General features: G+C 48.7%; 1 protein-coding gene across 1 annotated transcript in view; it reads right to left on the bottom strand.

The window, feature by feature from the left end:
- The window catches only part of LOC123020139 (zinc finger protein 91-like), a 65,044-nt gene that overhangs the window by 7,046 nt on the left and 40,161 nt on the right, over positions 1-17,837 (bottom strand). Inside the window, exons 6-9 of the mRNA XM_044423566.1 lie at positions 9,845-10,778; positions 7,952-7,974; positions 5,166-5,271; positions 1,312-2,182 (exon numbers count right to left, since the gene is read on the bottom strand). Coding sequence (XP_044279501.1) covers positions 1,312-2,182; positions 5,166-5,271; positions 7,952-7,974; positions 9,845-10,778 — 1,934 coding nt within the window. The remainder of the gene's footprint in view (positions 1-1,311; positions 2,183-5,165; positions 5,272-7,951; positions 7,975-9,844; positions 10,779-17,837) is intronic.

The raw sequence follows: 17,837 nt of genomic DNA, 5'->3' as shown, positions 1-17,837 counted from the left end.
CAGTAATTTTTTCCTGATGCTCAGCCAGAAACAGGCTTCCACTGTCCATGTCCCTGGGATGATCGAGAAAAGCTCCTGGTCCTGTGTGACCTGCTAACACCTGTCCAGATGTTAGGGCTCACGCTGGCCATGTCAGCTGGGACTGATGGCAGCTGTAGGTCAAAACATTGCTTGCTTACATTTCTATACAGCCCACTAGCCTGAGCAATGTGGGCAGTTCACAACACACAACTGCAAAAGTATGAAAACATAATATTAGAACCCATATGTTCAAACCAGGATAAAACCAAAGTTAAAACCAGTAAAAACCAGCCGAGTGGCATGATGAAAAAACTGACACCATTTCCCAGAACTAAAAAGCTTGGGAATTTTTTAAAGTCTTCAGCTAGCACCAAAAAGACTTTGTTGGTAGCAAGGGAGCCTCTCTGGGGGACATTCCACAATCTTGGCGCCACCACTGAAAAGGCCCTCCTAGTCGACTTCGTGCAATGAAGGCACCTGGAGAAGGACCTTTGAAGAGTGTTTTAGGATTAGAATTAAGGATAGGGTTTAGGATTAATGCTGCAATAATAGGCAGGGAATTGATATAGATTTTTAAAGTAGCAGTGGCCTTCTTTCTCAAGGTGCTGCCTCCAAGGGAAGCTTGGAGCAAGACAACCAAGGAAAGGGCCTTCTCACTGGTGGCCCCGATTCTGGAATGATCTCCCTGCTAGGACCCACACAGCACCAACTCTTGGGTGCCAGACTAAGTCACCAGATTAAGCTTGTCCAATTCTTCGATGTATTTAATGAAATTTCAGGGTATTTCATGGCCTGATGGAACATCTATGTCAGGCAAGCTAGCTGGAGGATGCTGGGAATTGCAATCCAAAACATTTGGAAGGCACCAGGTTGGTGAAAGCTGCTCTAGCACTTTTTAAGAATTTAAAATCAGTTTCAGTTATTGTCAAACTGTTTTTATGTGTGCTGCATTTTACTGTAGTTGAGGTCCCTGGTTCTGTGAATTGTTGCCAGCTGCCCAAAGAGCTTCAGACACGGGGGGCTACAAAAATGAAATAAGTACTATTAAAAAGCACGAGGACAGTCTTCGCCAACCTGGTGCCTTCCAGGTGTGTGGGACTACAGTTCCCAGCATCCTCCAACCAGCATGCCTGGCTGGGGGCATCTGGATGGCCACGGCTTGGGAGAAGGCTGTGTTAGGGCCTGAGGTATGAGAATAGGTGTAAAGAGCAGCAGCATGGACTTTGGTTGCCTTAGAAGGCTGCGCCCCAACACACTTCAAAGAAGATGCCTCCAACGGCTGAGACTGACCTGGTGACCCTGCCTCTGGGCCTCTTGCTGCCGCAGAAGGAACTCCTCAGCCAGGGCCACGGCCTGGGAGCAGGTCTCGGGGCCGTGCTCCCTCACCCAGTTCTGTGTCTCCGGGGGCAGGACGGCCAGGAACTGCTCCAGGATCAGCAGCTCCAGGATCTGCTCCTTGGAGTGCCGCTCGACCTTCAGCCACTGACGGCAGAGCTCCTGGAGGTGGCCGTACACCCCTCTGGGCCCCTCGGCCTCCTGGTAGCGGAAGTGCCGGAAGTGCTGGCGCCACCGCTCCCGGGTGAGGGCGTCCCATCGCAAGATGATGGCCTTCACTTTCCCATAATCCTCTCTGTCCCTGGCCTCCAGGCTGTTGAATGCCAGCTCCGCTTCTCCACCAAGGGCCGGCAGGAGCCGGGCCACCCACTCCTCCTTGGGCCACCGGCAGGCGCTGGCCACTTGCTCGAAGGAGGCCAGGAAGGCTGTGGCGTTGTCCCACGGGGTGGGCTCCTCCGGCAACTGTGGGGCGGCCCAGCTGGAGCAAGGGGGCTCCACCGTCCTCAGGAACTCCTGCCACTGGGCTTCCCAGCACTGGGCCAAGACCTCTTCCGGCTCCTCCTTTACCCGGCGCAGAATCGCTCTTCGGAGGGATCCCCCAGAATTCCCAGAATGCATTGCTTCCAGGGGGACACTTCCTCCCCCCACATCCATCCTGCGGCTTACAGCACCCCGGAAGACATGAACCGCTTTCTCAGCACCCTCCAAGGCCTCCTTTTGCGTACGGCCTGCAAGGGCCTCCTTTTCCATCTCCAACCTCCCCAAAACGCTGCGGAAGACCCCGGAATACGCTGCCACGGTCGAGCCGCGTCCGCCGAGCTTTTGCCTAGAGAGGGAAAAGACAGAGAGGAGCACGGATGCATCATCTGTACGGACACCACCTCTGGGGGACGGGGCGGATCCTATGCAAACGTATGCAAATGCACACTCCGCCCACTTGCCGGGGAGGGACAGCTGAGGCCACACAGTCCGTTCCAATGGTGTGGGCGGGGCCAACTGCCACTGGGCTCCTCCCCCCTGGGAAATTCCCTCTTCCCACCCCGTTCGCCACAGCTGCTCAATTTTGCACAGCCAGCCAAGTCGGCTGCTGCATACTTTGGTTTGTTGAGAAGTATTTATTTATTTTTCAATTTATATCCTGCCTTATCTCTACAAAGGGCTCAAGGCAGCTTACATCATTCTCCTCCTCCATCTTATTCCCACAACAACAACCCTGTGAGGTAGGTTGGGCTGAGAGTCTGTGACTGGCCCAAAGTCACCCAGTTGGCTCCATGGCTGAGCGGGGACCCGAACCCGGATCGTCTGAGTCCCAGTCCCATGCTCTTAACCACTACACCCCACTGGCTCTCCCTTATGGGTGTATATTTAAAATCCTCACCCCTGTACCAATGAAATAACTGTAAAATCAGAGAATCCTAGAAGAGCAGACTTGGACGGAGCAACGAGGCAACCCACTACTCCGGGTTTACCACTCCGGATAAACCATCCTTCTCAGCTGGCCGTCCAGTCGCCACTTGAACACCTGCAGAGTGGGAGACCCCCAACTTCCCGGGGTCCTTCGCTTCATTGATGTGCTGCTCTAAAATCCAGAGATGCATTTCCAGTCTTGGAGCTGGGAATTCAAAGTCTCCTCCGTCCCCTCTGGGTGCTGCGCAAGGCCATACAACTGCTCTGCAACATGGTAGTCACAATCTATTCTAACAACGCCATCGTTATTTTCGTGACTGTTGCTACGGAACGTTTCTGAGAAAGGGGAGGGGTGCAAACTTCGAAAATATAATTCGGGGGACACAGAGGAAGAGAGAAATGATTCTTGAACAGGAGGTAGGGAAATGATTCCTTATGTCATTTATTATTTTTTCCAAACAGCCCAATAGCCAAAACTCTCTGGGCTATTTACAAAGTATAAAGTCCTCAAAATACAAGAATAGTGGGATATAAAATGATATGCATTCTGTTTCCACACTATCAACTATAAAAATCCTAGGCTTCATTAAAAACCTTATCATATGCTTGTTGGAGGTTCAGTTTGCTCATCCCTTCCCATCTGATCCCCATGGCTAAAAATTAAAAGGGGTTGGATTCTTCCAGGTTTTGTGCATTTCCCAAAAAGCCTTTGCACAGAAGATTCAGGGAGCTTGGGGCGGGGGCGGGGGGAGAGATTCTTTCCCTGATGGACTCCTGAGGGAATTCTGGGACTTGTAGTGTCGGGTTGCTTTGAACTACAATTCCCAGAGAACCCTGGCCAGCTGTGCAAGAGAGGTGCTCCAAGGAAGGCTTCGTTTGATGGAGCATTCAAAAGGAAAAGTCAATGCAGGGCTTGAGAGAGCAGGGCACCCCACACACAAGCCTTCTCTGCAGTGTGGCTTAGTGGTTAGAGCATTGGACTGGGAGGCAGGCAGGAGCACAGGGTCCTGATCCCAACTTGATCATGAGAGGAAGGTTTGAACCTGACATGATGTAGGTGCCAGGCAGACCTCAGTGAGGAGAGGGGAGACCACTGGGGAACCACTACCAAGAAGGCTCTGTTCCTCCAAGACTCTTTCGCAAAAGTCTCTCGAAGGTGTCAGAGATTGATCCTACCGTAGGGTCCTATTGACAGAGGTGCTCCATCGGGCGCTGCAGCCCTGAGCCATGTTAAGCTTTCTTAAGTCAAGAACAGAAACCTGAAACAGGCTCAGAAATATACCGATCGCCACCCCAAGCAGCGCAGAACCAGCGCTCTGCGCTCAGTGTTCTCCAGCCGACTGCAGAGAGGTCCGCCTGGGGCCATCATTATATTCTTTTCAGTGCCAGGTCAAGACCTTTTTATCTGACCAATATTTTAAAGTTAATTAATTTTAATTGTATATTTATTTATTCATTTAATTCATTTAAACCATGTTATTTTATACTCAGTCATGGTGTAGCCAATTTATTTGTTTAGGACTGGATATTGCATTTGGGGTTTTAATGTCTGTAAACCACACAGAGAACCCTTTGGGCTAGTGGGGTGGTATATAAATGCAGTCAATCAATCAATCAATCAATCAATCAAAAGTTGCCACCTCAACACCGCCTTCAAGGCGAACCCCAAGCAAAGCACACCCAACCAGCCCAAAGACAACTGAGAGCCAGTGTGGTGTCGTGGTTAAGAGCCTGGGACTGGGACTCAGGCGATCTGGGTTCGAGTCCCCGCTCAGCCATGCAGCCAACTGGGTGACTTTGGGCCAGTCACAGATTCTCAGCCCAACCTACCTCACAGGGTTGTTGTTGTGGGGATAAGATGGAGGAGGAGAATGATGTAAGCTGCCTTGAGCCCTTTGTCGGAAAAAGGCAGGATATAAATGAATGAATGAATAAATAAATAAACTGAAGCTAGTCCAGAAAAGGGCTTAGCTGGACCATCACGAAGGTGACCTGGATGGCCAGAGCTACAGATCTGCTCCTCCAGGGGGCATCTAATCCCATCCAGGGCAGCATCCAGGGGGCATCTAATCCCACACACAAGCATGCTGCCCTGAACACACTCTAAGAGGCTTCTCATCGCGGCACCTGAGGTCCTTCCTGCCCCAACCACATCCATGCGGATCCCTTACTGAACCACGTTTGAACCTCCTCCCAGGTGCACCGGTGGTTCTGTGAGAGCAGATCCCTGCCCCGAGTAGGTCACAATGCGGACAGAAAGATACGGTTGCTTCCAGAATTGGAGCTCGTCCCCTCTGCAGGGAAATGGGGGATCTATTCGGTCCCCCCAAAGCTCAGGCTATGAGGACACCCGCATCCCCGCAGACACGCGAACTGGAATGGAGAGATCACAAAGTACTCACCCTCCTCTGCCTCCCAGATCCGGCTGGGCTTGAGGGGTTCCCTCGCCCGTCCAGGGCCACCCCGCCTTCCAGGGAGGGATTTCCCCACCCCCTCCAGTTCCTGCTTCTATTCAGGCACGCAGCATCTTGATCCGGATTCCCTGATCCGAATTCCAGCCAGAAGCCACGTGCGCCCCAAAGCAAAGCAGCCGCACTCGGGGAAATTGCAGGCATGCAAAGGAAGCCGGAAAAGGCTTCGCCTAAATCTGCAAAATAAAGACATGGAGACATAAAGAAATCTTTCTAGAGCTCCGCTAAATTCCGCTTCTCTCCTGCACCCGCCCAGATGCCCTCCAAGCCCGGCGCTGTTAGTGGCCCCGATCCGATTCCTCAAAGGTCCCTCCCGGTTTCCCATCACTCTCCATCTGATCCCCGTTGGCTAAAAATTAAATGGGGGGCGGGGGTTCTTCCCGGATTTGTGCATTTACCAAATAGCCTTTGCACAGAAGGATCGGGGGCGGGGAGGGAGACAAGGGGGCGTGGAGTCTTTCCTTGCTGGACCTCCGAGGGAATTCTGGGACTTGTAGTTTCGGTCGCCTTGGACTACAACTCCCGGGGAACCTTGCAAGGGAGGTGCTCCAAGGAAGGCTTCGTTTGGTGGAGCATTCAGAGGGGAAAGGCAACGCACGAGGCGGGAGAAGACACCCCCGTGCGCAAGCTCCGCGGCAGTGTGGTCTAGTGGCTACAGCATCGGCCTGGGAGGCTGGAGGACTGGGTGCTAAGCCCCGCTTGACCGTGCATGAAGCTCCCTGGGTGACTTTGGGCCAGGCGCACTTTCCACCTGTCCTGCCTCACAAGGTTGTTTGTATTTATTGCTTGATTGATTGATTGATTTATATCCTGCCTTTTTCCTGTAAAGGGCTCAAGGCAGCATACATCTCCTCCTCCATCTTCCATCTTATCCCCACAACAACAACCCTGTGAGGTAGGCTGAGCTGAGAGTCTGTGACTGGCCCAAAGTCACCCAGTTGGCTCCATGGCTGAGCGGGAACTCGAACCCAGATCACCTGAGTCCCAGTCCCATAGCCTTAACCACTACGCCACACTGTTGTGAGGATAAAATGGGGAGGGGGAGAATAGGCACAGCTCTCCGAGTTTGGGGCCAGTCGGTGACTCTGCCTGGCCTTCCTCACAAGGTCATTGTCAGGGTAAACTGCGGTGGTGGAAGAAGACATGTGGCTCCTTGCTTTTTGGAGCGGCCACTGGATCTCCGTCTGATCTGCCTCACAGGGTTCTTGTCAGAACCAAATGGAAAGGATATAGAACCACCCTTGGCTTCTTTGCAGGTCGGATGTAAACATAGAACATAAATAAATCATAAATAAGCATAAATAAACTTCCCATCTGTAGAAGCGAGAGGGGGGATCTGGAAAAGGCATCCATGCTAAACCCTTCTACTCAGGAGTAAATCACCTCTCCTTAGCTGTGCTTGCCTTCAAGTAAAGTGCCCACGGTGAGGCTCTCCTGCATGGTGGGAACCTCCAAAAGTTTATTGTAAAACCACATGGACTACAGTTCCAGCATCCTGGGACACTGGCCATGCTGACTAGTGTTGGTGGGAACTGAAGTCCACGATAGCTAAGGGAGGAACAAGGTTGGGGAAGCATGGTCCTTTTAGGCACTCCATTTATCCCCCACCCCCACCCCTTTTGCAGGGAATCTCCTCTCTCGTTTATCCTCACCACAGCCCTGCAAGGTAGCTCAGGCTGAGAGTGAGCAGCTGGCCCAAAGTCACCCAAACCAGTCTGGTGCTCTAACCACTAGACCAGCAGTTCCCAAATTGCACTCCAAAGAGCCCTAAGGTTCCACAAAAGCCTCCCAGCGGTTCCACAAAAAATCTCAAAAACCGAATTTAAAAAAGATTTTAAAATGAAACTACACGAAGCCAACTATTCGATTGTCCGTTGGCATCCAAGCAGCAAACAAGGAAAAACATGTCATTTAGTTCCTAGGACTCTATTGCATAGCGCAGGGAATAAGCCGAAGAATTCCTTTGGGATATTGCCATATAATCGCTTTATTCATTCGCTGTATTTACAATGTTTTCTCTTTATTTCCAAACCTACTCAGTTATGCAAAGCATTCTTTCGGAGCAGATGAAAGAAGGAAGGACATTGTGGGTTCACAAGGCTTAGTAAAAATCAGGGCTAGAGTTAGGGTTCCACAGGAAATAAATGTCTTCAGAAAGGTTCCATGACTGGAAAATTTAGGAACTGCTACACTAGACCACACAAAAGCAAATACAAGACCTACAATAGGATTTTGGTTCAGTAAGAGGGTTGCTTTCCTGCTTAGAAGAAGCAAAGCACCATATATCTATGAGACACCTTGGGTTCCTTGCAGGAAAAAAAGCAGAATATTCATCATCATCTTTATCATTTATCAGTATAATGCAACAATCATCCCAGACTCTCAGTTTATATGGAAATAAGCCCCATTAAACCTAGTGGTGTGCACTATAAACATTTAGATTTTTGGACTGGGGTATTCAGGATGCCGCTCAGCCCTGAAGCTTATGTGGTGACTTTGGGCCAGCCCCGACTCTCAGCCTAACCTACCTTGCAGGGTTGTTGTGAGGATAAAATGGAAAGTGGGGAGACTATGCACGGTTCCTCAATTTTTGGGCCAGTCACTGACTCTCAGCCCAACCAACCTACAGAGTTATTGTCCAAATAAAATGAAAAAGGGGAAGAATATGTAAAACTCTTTGGCCTTTGAGCCAGTCACTGACTCTCCACCTAACCCACCTCTCAGGGTCATCGTTGTGAGGCTCGAACCAAAAAAGAGGACCATGTGAGCTGGCTTGGAGGTCTTTTGTTTTCAAGCCAGCTGCCAACTCTCAGCTGAACCGACTTCAGGGGATTAAATAGTCAGGATAAAATGGAGAAAGGGAAGGGGAAGATTATGAAAGCTTTCTTGAGTTTCTTGAGCTAAACAAGGCAGCATCTAAGCGAGAGTATGTGGGCAACACCACCTTCCTATTTGGATTCCCAAGCAATTCATACACTGAGGCACACGGCCTGTTAAAGGATGGAGTGTTGTAGAACCACTGAATACTTCCAGATTGATTCAAATTTTATTCGACTGCCCATCACCGTCTCCATGTGCAAAGTGGGGATGGTCATGCTTTGGCCTACAGATGCGATAAGCCAGCTTGAAGTGCAAAAAGCTATTCGTGGAACTAGGACAAAGAAGTTTGCCACAGAGGGATGGCTGAGTCCGGAAAAATTCAAGGCCTCAAAAAAGTTGGGTCTCAAAAGCTTCCCTGAAATGGAATTTGGCCTTCTGTTTGAAAGGGGGTCAGTTCTTCTTCCTTGTAAAAATTCTTACGATATAGGAGAGGGTTAGTGCAGGTTTCTATAAATTAATAGCTGTTCAGCTTTCTTAGGACGTTTGTAATTTAATGTGTAAGATGTGTAATCCTTTAATTAAAATATAAAAGGAAGGCAGGGCAAGGAAACATACAATTCCACAGAGGTAACTACATAAGCAATCCGACTTTTACCAAAGAAAATATGGATCTTAGAAATGGCGAGTGACCCAGTTTACAATTCAAATGAATTGCAGAGAAGCAGCACAAGTGTTTCATGTTTCCCTCTCTCCTCAGTCCCTTCTCTTGCATGGGTTTAAGATCCTCCCACAGTCCCAGATGCCATTCAGACAACACAAGGGTCCTCATGGAACCTGGGGGTATCTATGAACCATGTGAGATCAGGCTGCCCGAACCCAGCTGTGTTAAAAAGCCATGGTGAATAACCCAGTTTACAGCGCAGCAAGCCATGGTTTCTCTTCATGGGTTGTTCATCTTTAACAAGCCATGGCTTGTTAGCACAACCGGGTTCAGACAATGCAATAAAGGCATGGTTCTGCAACAATGGTTCAGAAACAACTCACACTTGAACTACACTCAGTTCTCGAGTCCCTGAAATATATCCCAGGCCATTTGTCACAAAAGCATTTTGTCTGATCACTGTCTGATCCTATGTATGATTTCTCTGCTGCAAGAATGCCCTGACAGTTTACAATAAAAAAACTTCATTAATTTTCAAGCAGGGCCTCCTTGACACCAGGCCCCGCCATCAAGGGCATGCCAGACCATTTCCTGGACCATGGGGTGGGGGATCTCCTCCCCCCCCACCCCACAATCAGGTCAAACAACAATGCCACGCACCAGATTTTGGACTTCTCTTCCCCACCCCTCCACATGAGCCCAGCAAGGCCTTGTCAGGCAGTCACCAAGTCCCCAGATAGGGAAATTCCGACAGGCTCTCCGGGTCCTTGAATTACAACGGCTCTTTCAGTGTGGGAATCTCACATGCACACAGTCGGTCCCTACCCACAAAGCTGCCTCCAGTAGCCCAGATTACACAAGCAAGTGCACCTCTAGAGCAAATAACAGGAAAAGGTTTGACAACGGCCCCTGCTGAGTGTACAAGTGCTTCAAAAATACTGCAGGACTTTGCAGGGGAGAACAACTGTCTTATAAGGTGGTCACTGGAATGGATTTGTCAATGCAACCCCCCCCCCACAAAACCCCTTTATCTAGCTCCCTGCCCCATAAATCCTTTGATGTAAGTTTGTAGATATCCATAGACTATGAGAGCTTTCCGCCATCCCAGAATGCATGTGGTTGGTTTCACATGGTTTCCTCCAGGTGCAGTCTTTCATATTTAACAAGGCCCGACGTGTCACAAAAGGTCTTGCTACAGTCTGAGCATTTGTATGGCCCCTTCCCAAGGTGCATTCTCTGATGAGAAGTAAGGTGGGTGCTCTGACCAAAGGTCTTTCCACACTCCATGCATTTATAGGGTTTCTCCCCTGTGTGGATCCTTTTATGTTTAAGAAGACTTGATTGAGCCCGGAAGCTCTTGCTACAATCTGGGCATTTATATGGTCTCTCCCCTGTGTGGATTCTTACATGGGCACTAAGGCTTCCCCTGTGACTGAAACTCTTTCCACACTCCAAGCATTTAAAGGGCTTCTCCCCAGTGTGGACTCTCCGGTGCTGAATAAGGCTTGGTTTATCATAGAAGCGCTTGCTGCAGTCGGAACAACTATGGGGTTTTTCTCCTGTGTGTATCCTTTGATGTCGAAGAAAGTTTGTGCTCTTGTTGAAGCTCTTTCCACACACTAGGCATTCATATGGTTTCTCCCCTGTGTGAATTCTCAGATGTTGAATCAGACTTGATTTGTCACACAGGCCCTTGCCACAGTGTGAGCAATAATATGCTTTGTCCCCTGTGTGGAGTCTTTGATGCCTAATAAAGTTTGTGCTTTTATTGAAGCTCTTTCCACAGTCTGGGCATTTATATGGTTTCTCCCCTGTATGGATTCTTTGATGCTGAACGAAGCTTGATTTATCACAGAAGCTCTTGCCACAGTATGAGCAGCTGTGTGCTTTCTCTCCTGTGTGCATTCTTTGATGTCTAATAAAGTTGGCACTCTGATTGAAACTGCTGCCACACTCCAAACATTTATATGGTTTCTCCCCTGTGTGAATCCTCTGATGTGATGTAAGAGTTGTGTTGCGATTGAAGCTCTTTCCACACTCCAAGCACTTATAGGGCTTCTCACCTGTTTGGTGCATTTCACATTCTGTAAGGTCTGCGTAGATTCTCCAGTGTGCATCAAGGTAGTCAGCCCTTCCCTGTTCAGTTTGCTGGAGTGAGATTTCATGGAAGTTCCCAACATGACAAGGAATGGAATTGTCCTTTTTCTTCTCTGTGTAGCTTCTTTCCTGCTTCTTTGGGCCATCTGGATGTCCAAAATTCTCTTTTGATGCCTCCTGCTTCCTTCTTTCTAACAAGTTCCCATGCAGTTCTTCATTCTGGTGACCCTTTATATCACCTAAAGGGGTAGAAACCTGATCAGAACCACACACACACAAAAAAGCAAACCCTCACAACATTCTTTCCTGTTGTTGTTAGGCGCAATCCAGTTGTCTTTGATTGTGGCACCTCTAAGAATGAAAGCCCTCCTCAATGTTCTCTCCTTGGCAACCTTGCTTGGATCTTCGTCAGTGATGTATTTAATAGTGACTTCCAGCTACGGTTGTGATCATCTTAGCTGGAATCTGCCTCCCTTCATGGACTTCCTCTCATGTTTGACCCCATCTTAGAAAGAGAGCCAAGCCAAGAGGAAGTCTGCACATGCATGCAGAACCCCTTGTGGCACACCTGACAACTTCCTTCTGCAGCACATGCAAGTCTGCATGGAGGAGGGGAGCAACTTGCTACTCCGAAACCCAAGAGCCCCAAAGGTGATGCATCCGGCTGCTTTTGCTGTGCGCTCATTTATGAGATTTCATCACTGCAAAACGGCCAGAAGCATTTTTAATAAATGGAATAAAATTAATCAGTTTTATAAAATTAAAACAGGTGAAGGAAGACAGATAATCATGGAGGGGTGTGGAACTGAGCGGGGGAGACATGGAATATCCTAAGGAGGTACTTGGGCATCTCTCTCAAACCTATTCCGGCTCTGCTCACTGCTTCTCCCAGCAGATTGTAAGGTGGGCCCTGTTTTGGTGGCTCTTCCAATGTTTTGGCTTACAGTTCCCATAATGCCTCACCAGGACCTATGTTGGCAAAGGCTGTTGGGAGCTGTAAGCCAGCTTTCCCCAACCTTGCGCCTTCCAAACTTGTTTGGACTGTAACATCCAGAATTCCCAGTCCATGGCCCAGCTGGATGGGAATTCTGGGAGTTGTGGTCCAAATGCTTCTGAAGGTCACCAGATAAGGGAAGCTATTGCAGGCCGAAACAGCTGGAGGGTCACCAGTTGGCCAGCCCCGACCTTCACAATACCATAAACACTGCTGGCTACTATTGCTAGGGGAACTGTTGACCTGTCAAAACCCAGCTGTAAGGGACACAGGTGCCTTTCCTGAAGGCACGAGCAGGCTTCCTCCAAGACAGGAGGCCCAGTACACACCTGATGGTCTTGCAGTTTCTTCCAAACCACAGAAAAACGGAGCTTCCTGCTCTTCCAGCCAGGAGGTCAGCTCAGGCTTGAGAACCCCTGGACCCCCTTTCAAAAGAAATAAAACACAAGAGTAAACTCCAGGATTTTTGTAGGGGGTTATTTGTTTGTTAAAATATACCAGTGAGGGAGAGCCCACAGTTTCCTCAGGTAATAGATCCTACTGTCGTACTGCTCTGATAGTGAGGAAATCCTTCCTGCTGCCTAGTCGATGGTTTCTTTTAACTTAGGTCCGTTATTCCATGTCCTGCACTCCGGAATGAGAGCGCTCGTCTTTACTTGTTGTGACAGCCTCACAGGCACTTGTGCACTGCTATCCCATCTCCCCTCTGTCTCCTCTTCTGGAGGCTGAACATGCCCACTTCTCTCAATCTTTCCCTGGACGGCTTTGCCTCCAGTCTCTGAATCAGCTTTGGTGCCCTCCTCCTTACCCCTTCTAACCGTTCTGCATCTTTTTAAGACTTAGGTATCCAGAACTGGACACAAGTGAGGTCTTACAAGTGCTGATTATTGGGGAACTCAACTTCAGCCAGCTCCGAAAGCCCAACACCAAGAGGCCACCATCACCGTGAAGGGATGCAGTGGACCAATTTACATACCTTGGCAGCACCCTCTCCCAAGCAGTGACAATTGACATCGAGGTCAACTGCAGAATCGCCAAGGCAAGCTCTGCATTCCGCAGACTGTTGCCCAAACTGTGGGGCCGCTGTGGAACAAGCCTTCCTACAAATGTATCCAGTGACGGACAGCCCATGACTTCCCCAAGCAACAGGTTCCACTGTGGTAATGCCCTCGCAGTGACAATTCTCTCAATCTTTCCCCGGACAGCTTTGTCTCCAGTCTCTGAATCATCCTTGTTGCCCTCCTCTGTACTCCTCCTGACTTTTCTGCATTTTTTAAAACTTTGGTGCCCAGAACTGGGCACAGGACTCCAGGTGAGATCTGACTAGTGAGCAGAGGGGAACTAGTACTTCATTTATTTATTTGCTTGCTTGCTTGCTGATTCTGAATTTTTATATACCACCCCATTTCTATAGGCCCTGGGCAGTCTACAAGAGATTAAAACCAACAATAATTAAAATGTCAACTAAAAACAGGCATATTGACTAAAAAGCATCGAGTCCTGCATTGAGTGGGTCTGACTCGGTGGCCTTCTTGGCCCTGTCCAACTCTACTATTCTATGATTCTATATTAAAGAAAACTAATAAATTTATAACAAAACCAAATGAAATCATCATCATCATCATCATGTAATTAAAATAAACTAATCTGGGAAGGCCTGTCAGAAGAGATACGTCTTTAATTCCCTTTAGAAAGTAGCAATCTGGGATACCAGGCACCTCTCTTCCAGGAGACCATTCCAGTTTAGGGGCCACCACTGAGAAAGTCCTGTAGGTAGTAGACTTTAATCTTACAGAAGCAAACTTCCGAAGATTTTCCCCAGCGGACCTTAGGCAAAGGCACTCCTGAAGGGATTTTGGACCTGAGCCACGAAGGGCTCTAAAGCCTTTGTACTGTGTCTGGAAATGCACTGGCAGCCAGTGCCGAGACTTTAGTATTGGTCACACGTGGCCTTTGCAGGGTGGCCCAGGGAGTCACCCAGCACGAGGATTCCATCTTCCATTTCACTTGATACATCTGGCATTAAAACAGGTCTTTCTCCAGTGTGCATAAAACAAAATTTCATGATTAAAAGGGGGGGTAGCACAGTTTGACCCCACAGTGATTAGTCAGCTGCCCCTTAAGGAAGGTGATCAACAGGGGATAGACAGACCCCATCCACTGAGTAGGGTCTTCTTTTGGATTTCCTGTGTTGAGGAGGGGGCTGGACTAGATGCCCTTAGAGGACCCCTTTTGATCCCACTGTTTTATTACTCTTTATGAAACTGATTTTCCATCTTTCTTCCATTGTGCAAGCCCAGCTGGCTACAGAGGACTTCTTGGTGGTCTCCCTTCCAGCCACTGACCAAACCCAGACCTGCTTAGCTTTAGCAAGGAGGCTCAGTCATAGGTCTTTGCAGCACTCTGTGATCAAATGTGCTCATTTTCCTGGCTCAGTGCCAGTATTCTTCCAGACGCTTTCCCCATAAGCTGGGGGGCAGGGTCATCCCACCCAGACGAAGCTGCCCTTCCACACCCAGACCGCAAGCTCACCTCTGCAGGCGTTTTCTTTCTTACCAGCATCAATTCCTGCATGCAGCGTGGTTTCCTTAGGGGCCTTGTAACCTTGTCCACAAGGAACAGGTTCATCCACTTCTTCCACCGAGTGGGTTCCCAGCCGGCACGCTTCTCCTTCCTGACTCGCTGTGGCCGCTTCCTGTTCCCTGTACTGTGGGAGGGTCTCTTCTACTTTGCACGTCAAGACCCTGTATGGCCCCGCCACCTGGGAATCGCTCGGCAGAAAGTTCTCCCCATCATCTGCGGTCACCCACGCTTTGCCTGCCAGAGCAAGAAGAAGAATCACAAGACGCTCATTCCATGGATCAGAGAAAAACGGTACTTGAAAAGTGGAGCAAAATACGCTTAATTAACAGGAAGAAGACATTTTTCTCCTCAAAGACCTTATTTTATTTATTTAAAATTTTTATATGCCATCCCAATACTAAAAGTCTCTGTATGGCTTACAAAAAGCAAAAAACCAAAAAACGAAGCGACCGTATACAACAAACAACAAACTGCATCCAATAAATCATGATAAAAACAAGGATAAAACCAATTAACTGTTAAAATATTGGGAGAATAAAAAGGTCTTCGCCTGATGCCGAAAACAGTGACAGCACCAGGCGAACCTCCCTGGGGAGCGTGTTCCACAGACCTTCTGGTAACAGATGTCATGACCTAACCCTTGGCCCTTCCAACGTGCAATAAAGGATTCAGCTAATTCCTTGGGATAAGATGCTTCCAGTCAAAGGATGAACACAGCCCTAACTTGGTGTTTTGGCTCAGAATATGAATGCCAGTAGAACCTTCAGCTCCCCAGCCTTGAAGTTTCAGCCTGCAAAATCAGGTGAGACCCTTTAACAGTCCAGTCAGGTCCTCAAAGAGGGGAAATGCTGCCGCCATTATAGACCTCGTCCATCTATCTAAGGCTTTAACTACCTGCTGAGACAACATCCTTCTATCGGTCTACTAGAAGAGTTTCCCAGCCAGCAGGGCCCACTTGGTGTTATCTTCTAAAGGTCCTATTTTCTAATTGTCTGACTTCCATTAGATACCATCAGCTGAAGAAACCACAAAAATGGAATAAAAGAGCAGAGTGACAGGTGGAGTAGCTCCCAGTTTCCACCAGACTCTCACTTCATGGCAGAGCTGGAAAAGCTGCATAAAATAACGAGCAGAAAGAAGCCAAACGCAGCCTTACGGGACAGAGGATTTGTTTAATCTTACGTATTTATTTATTGCACAAGTTTCTATATTAGTGCAAAAAGCTGAAGCAGTGAGCACAGCAACAAGGCCAGCAATGAAATTCAAGAACAGGGCATGGCAAAGCAGGGTCACAAGTCTCAGCATACTTGAAGTCCAGGTTGGAGAAGGCCGATAGAATAGGGAAAAGATTGCCTTCTATTTAGCAGTATCAGCCTGAAACTATGAGAGTGACCCAGGAAAGAGGTGTAGGAACATCTGAGATTGTTAGACAATAAGGGACACTCTCCTTACCTGAAATGCTGTGATGCCCAGCATAATCTTCTTTCTTGGTTGCCATGCTCAGCTGTCTCTGCTGAATGTCTGCTTTAGCCTGGCTTTCCTCCATAAATGCGGCCTGCAAAGAAGAATCCTTTCAAGGGGGGAAAAACAGGCCCAGAGAGCATGTCATTCCAGTTCCTTTGTCTTTAACAGACCTATTGTCACATACAAGGGACTGAAGCATTAAATTCCAAAATCTATATCAATGTAGTACTTTTACTGGGACAAGCAAAACAATCAGAAAAAAATGGCATGTTCTTGAGATCTCCAAATGGCTCAAATACGCCCCAGAGGGCTGCTTGAGTATATGAACTAGCCCACAGTCTCCGTGTGTGGACAGCCAAGATGAAAGGGCGGGGGGGTCCTGTAAATGTTCACTTTAAGCATAAGGGATGTGCATCTTTTATACTGGAACTCCAAGGTCTGCCACTGCTTTATTTTGTACCACTGCTATAATATAACTGTGCTGAATAATCGCAATCACTATTTGTTCTTTTAAATTAATTTGTGCATGTGTCTTTTTAACTTTTCTTTAATTTTAGCTCTTGTTAACTGCCTGGAGAGGCTCTACCATTGGGCAGTATAAAAACATAATAAATTTAAAATAAATAAATAAACCAGAGCCAGGTGCAAAACAGCAACTCAGGAGCAGGGCTTGGGGGGGACACTCTTCAAATTCACGGACAAGAGTGCCTCTGAGGATACACTGGACTAAGGAATTTGTCTTCTGTACCAGAACTGAGCTTATGGTCTGATGGCAGGCCAAAACCCACTCCTGGTTCTCACCCCAACCTTTCCTTTCCACCTCAAGGGCATCATTTAGAAAGGGAGAAGAAATGCTTTTTCCCAGCGGCTCCAGGAACAGACCAAGGGAAGCCGGATGTGTCCGGCTCTTTTAGAGCCCTTAGGCAGCCTTGCATGCTGACATGTCACAGGTCTCCCTGGGCAGCCGCTGCCAACCATTTCCCTTCAGACAGTACTGGCTCGGCTTCCATTTTTCTTCTCCACCCCCTTTGGAGTCCTCTTTCCCCACCCAGCCACCACCTGCCCCCCTCCTTGCCCTGAAGGGTCCTCGCCAGTGAGGATTCTGGGAAAGCTGGCCTGAGAAGGGCCTCTTCTAGGCATCTCTCCCAGAATGCCTTGCCTGACCCCTCACAGTGGGGCATTGGGCCTAAGAGGCACCCTGGAGAGCCTCTTTCACAGGTTTTCTGCTGCAGAATTTGAGTCAACAAGGAAGAAGCCACCAACATGAGTGTTAAGAGAAGGCCCACCCCACCTGGATTCCCAAATTTTTCATTTGGAGCCCTGGAATTCTGGGAGACCCTCTGCCCCACCCCCACCCTGCTCTCAGGGGCATTTGCTGAAATAAAGGCTCAAGGCTCCTGAAGATCTCTGTGATTTATTTATTAAATTCATATCCCTCCTTTTTCTTGCAAACAACTCAAAGCATCTTACCATTCTCTGCCTCTTAATCTCATCCTCACAACAGCCCTGTGAGGTAGGTTGGGCTGAGAGGCTGCAACGGGCCCAGTGTCACCCCGGTGCATCAGATCCCCTGACTAACGGGGTTTTGGCCCACATGGGCTTCCCCTCCTGCTGCCCCCTTGAATCCTTCTGCCCAAGGTTTTCTCCTGAAATGGTTTTCTCCCCTGCCAGGCACCCATTTTTACAAATAGGGGTGTCCTTAAGAGGCAGGGCCCTTTAAAGACCCACTCAAGGAGAAATTTTAGGCAATATGTTTATCAGCATATGCAAACTGATGCTCCCCCCTTTTCCCCCCATAGGCCTGAGCTTGCCCTTTGCAAAACTGAGCACCTTCAAACCATTTTCAAAATGGAGGAGCAGGTGATGCAGGACTGGCTGGGGAAGTGGGTGGGGAACAAGAGGACTGCGTTCAGTGCGGCTCAGAGCAAGGCCTTGCACGTGGGACACAGGAACAGGTGTCACAGGTACAGGACGGGGGACAAGT

The sequence above is a fragment of the Varanus komodoensis genome, unplaced genomic scaffold, assembly GCF_004798865.1.
Source record: "Varanus komodoensis strain SLA01 unplaced genomic scaffold, ASM479886v1 scaffold141, whole genome shotgun sequence".
NCBI lineage: Eukaryota > Metazoa > Chordata > Lepidosauria > Squamata > Varanidae > Varanus > Varanus komodoensis.
This window is presented reverse-complemented; position numbering and strand designations above follow the sequence as displayed.